The sequence below is a fragment of the Alosa sapidissima genome, chromosome 8 (genome assembly GCF_018492685.1).
Source record: "Alosa sapidissima isolate fAloSap1 chromosome 8, fAloSap1.pri, whole genome shotgun sequence".
NCBI lineage: Eukaryota > Metazoa > Chordata > Actinopteri > Clupeiformes > Clupeidae > Alosa > Alosa sapidissima.
The window spans coordinates 11,651,382-11,662,788 of NC_055964.1; the positions used below are offsets into that span (position 1 = coordinate 11,651,382).

At 44.1% G+C, this 11,407-nt stretch overlaps 1 protein-coding gene across 3 annotated transcripts in view; it reads right to left on the minus strand.

The window, feature by feature from the left end:
- The window catches only part of slc4a4a (solute carrier family 4 member 4a), a 58,927-nt gene extending 48,886 nt beyond the window's left edge, over positions 1–10,041 (minus strand). For all 3 annotated transcript variants that reach the window (XM_042100929.1, XM_042100928.1, XM_042100927.1), the window contains exons 1-3: positions 9,945–10,041; positions 9,606–9,720; positions 5,785–5,858 (exon numbers count right to left, since the gene is read on the minus strand). In XM_042100929.1, the coding sequence (XP_041956863.1) occupies positions 5,785–5,858; positions 9,606–9,634 (103 nt within the window). In that variant the 5' untranslated portion in view covers positions 9,635–9,720; positions 9,945–10,041. The remainder of the gene's footprint in view (positions 1–5,784; positions 5,859–9,605; positions 9,721–9,944) is intronic.
- Between the last annotated feature and the right edge of the window lie 1,366 nt (positions 10,042–11,407).

Consider the following 11,407-nt stretch of genomic DNA (forward strand, 5'->3'; position numbering starts at 1 on the left):
AATACAGTACATTTATTACCGGTATTGATGGGAATAAACCATGAATCAAAGGTAAAAGAAAGGCCAGAACCTTGGACCTAGTGGGTCTAAACACCCTTCCATTCTACAGATACTGTAGGGCCAAGTGGAGAAAGGACATGATGACGTGGGCTGAATTGGGGAGGGAACCATCACAACATTTAAAGAAGCCCTATGCAACAATTTTAGCAAAAATGACCTTAATTATGCAGGTTGAGAGTCGTTCTGATGGTTCTACAACACTTTTTGGGTCGTTTGGTGTCTGCTTCGTCTCCCCCTAGTGCTTCTCCGCGAAAAAAACGAATATGCAACTTTCTGGTCCCGGACCGAAGAAATCCGGATGTGACTCTGTGGAAGGCCTCGAAAATGTAGTCAGATTGTAGTTTCTAAGAAGACTGCAAAACGGACTCCGACTTGACTTTGTTGCTGTTGAAATTGTAAGTAGCCTACCCTTGGGTGAACTTGATAGTCTCTTGAACAATGTGTTTGCTCGACCGTTTTATTGTGAGCCCTGTATGTGTTTAGCTTGATTTCTTGATGACTAGCTTGCTAGCTAGTGGGGGTTTAGCATAGCAGTCACTTGCTACCAAAGCTGCAGGGGGAGCTATGTCGTGAAAAATGCGAGCCCAAATCAGGCGAAAACCCAGAAACAGCGAAGGAATAACCAGACTTGCATAGGGCTTCTTTAAAATCTGTAAAATATTCCAAAACTCTCCTGACAGTGTGATGTCAGGGGGAAAACTTCTTTGGTTTTCTTTGGTTCAAACGACCGGGTCATGTTGCAGTCAGGAGTGGGTCTTAGAAGAGAAAGCTGTCTGCATAGCCTTGTTAGCTTGTCTGCACCCTCTAACCAAATGCAACACATGAGGATATGACCGAGGGTCGAAAGACAAAGGACAACAGTCTGTCCGATCACACTCCAGCTCTTGTCCTCAGTTTAAACAGCGGTCTGATGCACATTACATGAAGTGTGTTATTCACAGGGGGGCACACAGAGTTGTGGATGTGAGCGAGTCACGTGCGAAGTTCCTGACAGACAGCCCTCTCTCACATGAGCAGTCTTGTGCTACACTCACACGACCTGTCAATCCACAGGCTCATGACAAACGATGGAGTGAGGGAACCACCAACACAAGATGTGTTTCTTCACCTATGTCACCTCTCTCTTACACCTCTTACTCTCTTGCTTTCATCCCTTTCTATCTCTCTCTCTCACACACACACACTTCCCTCCTCTCTTTCTCCTCATCTATGTATCTATTTCTCTATCTATATACCTCTTTCTATTTCATCTCTCTCACTCTCTTTCTCTCCTTCTGCATCTCCACTGTAGTTAAGTTTAGTTAGTTTAGTTTATTGGTTTATTTAAGACAGGGACCATGTACAAGGTTAATTAATTACGTGGAGTAAAAAGATGGCTTGTACCAATTATAGCTAAAAGCTAATTTCCATCTGCAGTCCCTGGGCAGGTAAGAAGAATAAAATAGGATAACATTAAATAGGAACACACACACACACACACACTCAATTAAAAATAAAAAAGAATGGAAATCTGTAACACTTTTTAGATTACTGGGGAGAGTGTTACACATGCAGTGCTCTGATTTGAGAGGCTACAATCTGCCCTAGTAATGGATCTGCTGGCTCTGCCTATTTGTTCAGAGCAGGGACACATTTTTTCAGAGGTGGTGGAGCAGCATTGTGAATTATTTTATGTATTAGGCGCATGTCAGAATATAGTATGAGGTTTTCAAGGCTAAGCATGTTATACTTGCCCAGTATGGCACAGTGGTGGTACTGAATTGATCTTTTGTGTAGTATTTTCAGAGCTTGTTTGTAAAGTAATGGATTTCAAGGCAGTCCTGTTAGCCTAGGACCAGCTTGACATACAGTAATGTAAGTGAGACATTAGCAGCATCAACAGTAAATGAATTACGAACGTGTCCGAAATTAGCTATGCTATACCGGTACTTCACTGTATTCCCCATCTTTTTAATGTGTTTTTAAAAGTGAGTGTAGAGTCTAAAGTCACTCCCAGGTATTTAAACTCATCAACATTTTTTAACTTTTTCCCATCTGCGTACTGTATATGTTTGGAATAGTACTTTGTTTAAATCTATTTCGAAAGAACATGGTGACAGTTTTATCAGTATTTAATGTGAGACAAAGATTGTTCAGCCACTTTGTGACTTTAGTAAGTGTTTGTGTCAATTTGAGGGCAACTTGTCCTGGCTCTTTGCCATGTGTAAACAGGACTGTGTTATCAGCATACATCAATATCTCCACACCGTCACATACCGATGGGAGATCGTTGATGTATGTGCTGAACAAAAGCGGACCCAAGATGGAACCTTGCGGTACCCCCATGGAACATGCTCTTAAGGATGATGCTTTATCCTTTATCCTAACACATTGGGCACGACAAATATGACTCGATCCAGTCTAGTACACTCGGGGACAACTGAAAGCTAGCTAACTTGGAGAGGAGTACTGTAGGCTCTGCTCTCTGTCTTGGACAGCTTCATCCATAGCCATCTCCTCTGCCAACGCTATCAGGCTTCCCATTCATCATCATTACAAAAAAAAGAAAAAGAAACAGGTTGCCTTAAATGGTCTCCATTCTCAGCCCACACTGTAAGTGTCATAGCCAATTACACGCTCACACTCAGTGCTCCACTCAGACTCCTGAGGAGCTGTGCTGGCGCTCTGTTGCTATGTTTGCTACACAGCCAAGCTGACACGGCTCAACATGCAATTGGAATCCTGGAAATATTCCCACAATGCTGCTCTCACTGACTGTAAGGACCTGCACCAGCACTGGAGCAGAAAACTATAAGGAAGCAAAGTCTGAAGGAGAAAAAAAAAACATTATTATGTGTGGCAATGCAACACAGAAAAAAAAGTTAAAGAAAAAATAATGAATAAAGAATAAAATAATGCTTATATAATAGAGGAGGACAGAAGATGGTGCAAATGTAGAAGTATTAGACTTCAATGAACCCAATAACCCCAGTCAGGTGTTTTCAGACACAACCTGCATTGCTCATACTATGGCATGTCTAATAAGGCATTCTGGAAAGTTGTGGAAAACAAAGAGATATCTTTTGGTCTGTGAAATCCAAAATAATGGCTCATGCTGGTCAGTGACCACACATACACGCTACAACAATGTCATCCTTAAGATGTCAACACACATAACTTTTCCTTCCTCAAAACAAGAACGCAAACAACTCCATCCAACTTTGGGTGTTTTGGCCCAAGAAAAGCTAAAAACAGTCTGTCAGCACGGATAGCCCTACGCTGCGGTCGTCATCTCACACAAGCACCGTTACCATGACGAAGAACCGTTGTGGAGAGGGGTATGAGTCCTGTAAGGATGCCGGGAGAAGGCCGCTGTGGCCGGGCCATCTCACACTAATGAAGCCACTCTCAAAAGGCCACTCTCTCAGTGGGCATGGTAACAAATCCTCTGCTGGCAAACGGTAAAGATACTAATCATTACCACAGAGACAGAGGGAGAGAGAGAGAGATCAGAGGGGAGAGAGAGAGAGAGAGGGAGAGAGAGAGGAGGAGGAAAGAGAGAGAGAACAGGAGAGTGGGGAAACAAAAAGAAGAGAGAAGGATAGAGAGCAAGGAGAGAGGGAAGAGAGTAACAGTAGAAGAAAGAAAGAGAGGAACTCCACGCTGCCAGCAGCAGCTTTTGTCCCATACTTCCTGTGCTATTCCACGGCGGGGGTTACTTTCTTTGAGCCTTCCTGAGAGAGAAACAGAAGGGTGTGGGTGTGTGTGTGTGGGGGGGGGGTCCTACATCAGAGCACACTCTGTTCACCAGCGGGAATCCCCACTCCCCCACCCGGCTCCAGTTTGGGCCTTGGAGCCTCTCTGACTGCCACATCTCCTACCTCCAGTTACCGCAGCAACAGCCCCTGCGGGTGGACATTGAGGGTGGCAAATGCGCCTGCCTGTGCTCCCCAGCATTCTAATGCCACACAGGGATAAGGGGCCCACCTCATCTCAGGGCCACTGGCTCGTAATCACCATTACACCCCCCCCCCTTCTGAGCGCTGGTGCGAGGCCGCTAGTTCTGCCTTTCTTGTGTGGCGCATGCATAGCATGGATGGGGAATTGTGTGTCTCCATAATTCAATTTGACGAGGTTTGTTCTGTCTATTGAAGGCTGCTTTACTTCATTTGGTAGCGCTAGTTGTAGCCATGCACTGCACATGCACTTCCATTATTTCAAATGCAGGGTATGGTAATCTATGGCGAGCAATCGGGGGCGAAGGAGAAGGCTTAAAGTAACGCAATGTGTAATCTCAGATGAATTATCAAAAGGTAAAACATTACTGTGGCTGATAAATAAAAACAAATTCTAAAATTAAAAAAAAAAAAGATTGTCATTTAAGGTTTCAAATATTTAATATGCTAATCGATATCCTCTTGGGAGGAACGCATTTTACTGAAGCCTTTCAGAGCTTTGACAGTGAACTCCCTTTGCCAGTAAACTGAAGCCTTTCCCAGCATTGCCAGTGAACTCCCTTTGCCAGTGAACTGAAGCTTTTCCCAGCGTTGCCAGTGAACTGCCAGTGAACAGCCAGTGATAACAAAGTAACTCATCTGTTGACAGTGGCTGAGTAGTTCACACTAGCATAGTGAATGTGAGGAAACAACACAGTAGTCAGTGAAACATAAGCTTCCCAGTCTGGAACTATCTAAGAAGAACCACATGGCTTATACTGTATACCACTGTGTCAGAACTAATCCTGTGTGTAAACACAGAGTGTGTGCATGTATGTGTGTGTGTGGGTGTCTGTGTGTGTGTGTGTGTGTCTGTTTCTGATTGTCTGTGTGTCTGTGTGTCTGTGTGTCTGTGTGTCTGTGTGTCTGTGTGTCTGTGTGTCTGTGTGTCTGTGCTTGCACACAAGTGAGTGGCTTAGTAATTGACTGAGTAAGTGAGTGAGCTGTGTTCCTGCATGTGTTTGAGTGTGTGTGTGTGTGTGTGTGTATACGCTTACATGAGCATGCTTGAATGTGCTTTGTATTAAGCCTGCGCCCTCCCTAGAACAATGGGAGGTCTCCACCAAGATTGAGCTTTTTCAACCTGCAACTCTCCGTCCCGTAACTCACAGGAAGTGCGAGGCCTGTATGGGTTCAACCTGAGGTGAGGGCAAAGCAAAATGGCCTCTGAAGCTTCCAGACACAAACGGGGAAAAAAAACACTCCGTCAATGCCCTCACTTAATACTCCAAACATAGAGGGTAAACTGGGTGAAGCCTCTCACCACACCAAAGCCTGAGCCATGGGGGGTGTGACCGAATTACTCAGAATGACTTGGGAGATGCTGTTAGGGCTGTTCCAATGTTCTGTGCACACAACGACTTCTGAAGCAACCTCTGATCTTCTAAACAGGGGGGACAGACAATGTAACCTGGCGGTATCTCTGTCACACGAACCTTTGGGCTGTGTCATCACTCTCCTACTTCCTTTCCAAGTAGACCGTGAGAAGATTAGAGACGTAAACAGAGTGTCACATGGTTCCTATGGCCTATATCTCACCGACATACACAAACTCAACAATACTGTAGATAACAGAGTTCCAAACTATGGAATTTATTCTGGAATCCATACCTCTTGACTAATCACTGGCTTCAAAAGATGAACATAAGAGCAATTTACACACATACAAACACACTAGAAAAACACACTTCACAACACAGATCAACAAACAAACCAACAAGATAAACAAAGGTAAAGATGAGTGCCTTACCTTCGACTTCCTCATCATCGCAGACGTGCTTGATGAAGGACGCCCCGCGGTCCAGCACGGCCTCGTCCTCCATCCTGTAGTAGTAGAAGAGAAAGAAAGACTGCTGACACTTCTCTTCCAGCGACAGCGTGGAGCCGTAGCGTCGAGGCTCCGGCACCGACAGCATGTGGGTGCTGGCCGTGGGGGCGGCCATTCTGTTTCACCCCAGGTCTCGTCAGGTTGGGGGGACAATATGTTCCCCCCACCCCCAAAAAAACAAACAAACACACAACCCCCCTCAACCCCAACGAAGGCGCTGAGGGGAAGTTTCAGGTGGAGGTGTGGTGGAGGTAGCCCTAGCTCTGAGGGAGCCGGTGCCCTTGAGGGGACTGTGTGGCGGGCTGGCGGCGGACGAGCGACAGAGGGAGAGGTAATCCGCCCATGGGTGACAGGAGAGGCCGTGCCGCCTCGGTTCAGGTCTAATCGAGTCTGATGGCAAGGAGGCTGAGCGGAGACGGCCGGTGTGGCTACTACGCGCAAATCCCCTTGGCCAGGGCCAGGGACGCGCACGGGGTTTGCGCAACGGGGCATGCGCAGGCAACTGGTGGTTTGTGTATGCATGCACACCCAAGCACACGCACACATAGGCAAACACACACACAGTCCCCCCAGCCCCCCCGCACACACACACACACACACACACACACAAATACACATACACATGCATACTAACACACACATTCACATAAGCACACACACACACACACACACACAAATATATGAGCAGCCCTTACCATCTGGTCGTTAATACTGGAAAACGCCCCAACCCCACCTCACGCCACCCTCCCCATAAACACACACCCCACTCCCCTCAATTCAGCAACAGGCTGAGCATCACGTGGTCATGTGGTTATCTCCTAATCATCTGCCCTTTAAGGATTAGCTCTGCTTTACTTACATGTGTGGCACACACTCAGACACACACACTCAAACATTCACTCACACTCAGAGTAAATAACTCATTTCCGTTGCAGAGGCCCCTTTGACAACACTGACTACAGGTAGTAAACATCATTGCTCTACACATGTAACCTACTTGCAGAAATTTACATAAATACATACATAGATCAATAAAGTATCTATCTATCTAAATGGCAATTAAAGATGGCCCTAATTAGTTTAATATATATTCACACATCTCTCTGTACATAGATTAAGTGATGGCATACATTCACGCAAAGGTATATAATCATGAAGTCTTGGACATTGGTTGGTGGGGGTGGAGGGGGGTGGGGTGGAACTCTCCCTTGGTCACGCTGCAATTAACTGTCTCAAAAGTCAGTAATTTACCTGCCCATCTATCCCCTCCCCTCAGTCACGCGCAATTAACTCTTCAGCGACTTCACATGGCCCTACAGTATACATTTCTGCCCTATGGCATCAGTTAAAACCATCCTTCCCATGCACTATTTGGGGTGTAACAGCCTCATGTGCGTCATCGCCTGTGTTTGATCACTCCAGAGAGGCACTCAGAACCTGTACATAACAGACTTGAGTGTGAGTGTGTGTGTGTGTGAGTGTGTGTGTGTGTGTGTGTGTGGTGTGGTGTGGTGTGGTGTGTGTGTGTGTGTGTGTGTGTGTGTGTGTGTGCATGCGTGGGAGGGTGGATGTGGGTAGGAATTAGACAGTGACCATTTGCCCTTTAGAAATAGGGACCAAAGGTCATTACTTCCTTAGGAGGTGTGACCAACACCATACAGTGAGGAGGAACAAATACAAAGTGTTCCCTGTGAGCTGTAAAGATTCACCTAGACACCCTACTGTTACAACATGTACAGATGATGATAGCCAAAAGAAGGTTAAAAATTCAAATGAATAAGAAGTAGAGTTTTTTCTGCCTGTCTTGTCCATAACTGAGGGGGAACTCGTGCCGGAAAGCAATTTCCCTTTCCATCTCCCCTCCGACGTGAATTGCAACTGCTTGTTTACAGCCTGTGTAAATACAAACTCCACTGTAAACAAAAACAGGATGGATGAAGCATGTTCCCCTGATAAAGCCGCTTGCCCCCCAGAGAGAGTGCTATCAGGGGTAAATCTGCCCTCTGTGGTGTGCCACTGGCAGAGATAAGAGCTCTGTCCCGCTCCAATCCCCCTGTGCTGGACCAAGCTCCTGCTGACATTGTGCGAACAGAGAATCTCATCCTCTGGTGACGTCCCCGCTAGCAGAACTATGCTGTCGACATGCAGCACACTCGTGTAACAGGTTCTGACAGCTTTTTAAATGAATGCATTTTTTGAAATGCAATTCATACCTGAGTTGGTCACGCATGTCTGGGGCAGATATGCAGCTGAATCGTGCAGCTGGATAGTACACTGTACTGTATGTTAGATCTCAGGGTTGATTAGAGCGCTCCAGACAGCATGGATCTCCAATATACACATGTACTCAAACAACACCATTCACTAAACAAATCCATCAGTACTGTACACACTAGTCTGGTTTCATCCCATTTTACATGTAGTATACCTGTGTGTGTGAGTGTGAGCATGGTTGATGGTATCATAGATCCAAACACAACCAAACAACCCCCCCAAATACCCAGTCTGAAAAGGACCTCGTTTTCCCCTTCGACTGCCTCTGACCAGCTCCATTGCCACCTATGGAGCAATCTCTGAAATAGCAGGGCTTTAACCGCCCTGCAGCGAGGCTCTGCAGAAACATTGTTTACATTAGCTGGACAGCAAGCAAAGGCTTGAGCAAATGTGTCTGCTTTGCATTCCACACTTACTTAGACAACTCATCCCATCAAGCAACTTAGCTAAGCCCACAACCCTTACAATATCAAGTACAAATTATCAATGATGTTTTGCCAATTAGGTTACCTTAATCTAATTATCTAATATGAACACTTAGTACATGTCTGCATTATTAACTCTGCATGTAGTGACTCACCGTCTGCTCACAAAATAATAGCCTACGAAGGTGAGTCAAATGCATGCATGGAGACTCAAGCTAAAACCACCTTTACGCAGACCACATTACATTTGGGGCTGACCACATTAAAAATGGATGAGTACACTGGTTGATATGGTCCAATTTAGGTCATTTGCAAACACCCCAATCTAATGGTCTGGCTGAGAGAAAAATCAGGGCACTATCTGAGTGGCCCTATTATACATGCATGTCTATCAATTATATATGGTCTTTATAAAGTGCTTTTGACATAGCCTAGTAGGCTAAATGCACAGGGCTACTAATGTGTTGGTTGTATTCAAATTAAACACAGAGCAAGATTCCTTCACTGGAAGCACATAGGCTACTTGTCTTTCTCGTTTTATAATGTCCTTTTGGAAGTAAATTCAACACCAAAGTATTTGCAAAGTATAACACCAAACTATTTGCAAAGTATTTTGTATTTAAATATTTTAAATGATCAGACTGACTTTTACAGGGATTTACATGCGTGCACTGAGACTCCGTTATTCCACGTGATTATCACTACTTGTGTAGCCTACCTCATGCCTCAGCATACAGTAGCCTACACAAACAAAACAAAAGTGAGTAGCCTACATACAGAAAGTAGGTAGCATACACGATGTCTACTACACCTACATAGCTACGCACATTAAGGGGTCCATCTGTCAAAATTCCACAGATTTGCCTGGACATAAGGCTTGTTAAGCTGTTCTTTACCATGGGGTGTCAAAACAGCGTTCGTGTCAATCGGGACGCCCCAACTCCGAGATCGAGATTACAATAACATGATAGTAAGTGTGAAAAGAACTGTCATTCACCTAGTAGCCTGCCTATGTATGTAGCCGACCAACAGAGTGATACTTACTTTGGTTTGGTTTGTTTGGTTCCGCTCATGATAAAAGTTGTATTCCCGGTGGCTTCCTTGAATACTCCTCACGCTGACACCGGTGTCGCCTCAACACAACGTGTTCCGCCGTTTGCTGTGTGGATGTTGGAGCGCTTTATTAGTTCGTGGGATTCATGTTGAAAGCCACTTTAGTCGCTATTATGTCTTCCATTAGGCAACTTGCAAAAAACGACATTAATTCATCTCAAAACAATTAGGCACAGTGCAAGACTCCAAATCTGTATTATTTATCTCTGCAAAAGACGAGCACAATGATTCATGAAGTTGTTGCTTTTTTAGTAAGACGCAAGTTTGTACCTTTTGATTTCTGATGATTTCATTCGAGTCTGCATGTGAATTTTGCTCCGAGTTGAAGTGTTACAGTATGAGTCTCTTACATATTTAAAGCACCATCCCTCTGTCAACGTCACGCCACAAGTGGGAGGTCGGAAAGTTTACCACTTATATTTCCCAATCATTTGCCTGTTTACAGCGGTTTCTATTGGTGTGCTGCAATACAGTTATGCAGCTGTAATACCGTTTTTTTATTGTGCAAATATACAGGCCTACACGTGTCATCTTTTGCACCATCTAGGCTAATATATTTATACATTTTTTTGTTCAAGATTTGTTTATTGTCGACTGAGTTTCTAATATTGTCATATAAAAGCAAGTCATTGTAAGCTACACTTTAGGCTACACTAAATATGATTTTGACTTTATTCGGATGATAGCGACATCTTCTGGAATAGGCCTACATGTACATATGTCACATTTAGTGCAGGCGAAGCAAGAGGTTGTGATAGTTTTCATCGTTTTATAATGTAGCCTAAATTGCATGTATTACAGTAGGCTATGGTCAGAGATCTGTTCATTAGCCTGGATTATGGATGATCAGCTGTTAAAGGTTACATAAAGATGCCCTAAACAGAATATTGTTAACATTGTTAAGAGTTGTATTGTTAACAAAGTAGCTTAAGAAAGCAATTAGTTACAATAGGATACTCTTACAAAATAATACAAAATATAAAAAAGTATATAAACCATAGAACTATAGAATACACAAAACTATGCTGTTAACTGTTTAGAGACATGTCATTTTACAGGGCTAATTTCAGGTAGTCCCACCATGTCTTTAGCAATACCCATACTTACCTTAAGGCAGGTGATTGGCCTTGGTTGACTCTTTATGGTATCACTCAAATCAATAGGCTAGGGTAGAATCAGTGGCTCAAGGAGTAACAATTTTTACGTTCTGTGTAGGGCCTACTTTTTATGGATGTCAAAGTCAAAGTCAGCTTTATTGTCAATTTCTTCACATGTTCCAGACATACAAAGAGATCGAAATTACGTTTCTCACTATCCCACGGTGAAGACAAGACATATTTTACCAATTTAAGTCCACAGACAAACATAACATTCAAGTAAACAAAAAAGTAAGTAAATAAGTAAATAAGAGGGCACATATAATAATGAAAAAATAAGAGCAGCAAAATTTGGTTAAAATTGTGCATAGACAGTCAATAAAATACTAGTGCAAAGTCAGGCCAATAAAAGGCTTGGGTAGTTCTGTTTGACCTAAGTAAGAAAGAAAGTGGCATAGTGGTGCAAGTTATGTAAGAGCAGCAGAAGTGTTGTGTTTTCAGGACAACAACAACAAGTTGTAAAGTGTACAAGTGTGCAAGTGTGCAAGTGGAGTAGTGCAGGCGGCCATTGTGGGTCCAATGTCCAGGATGTTATGTAGCTGAGGGTGGAGGGGGGAGAGGAGGGAGAGAGTTCAG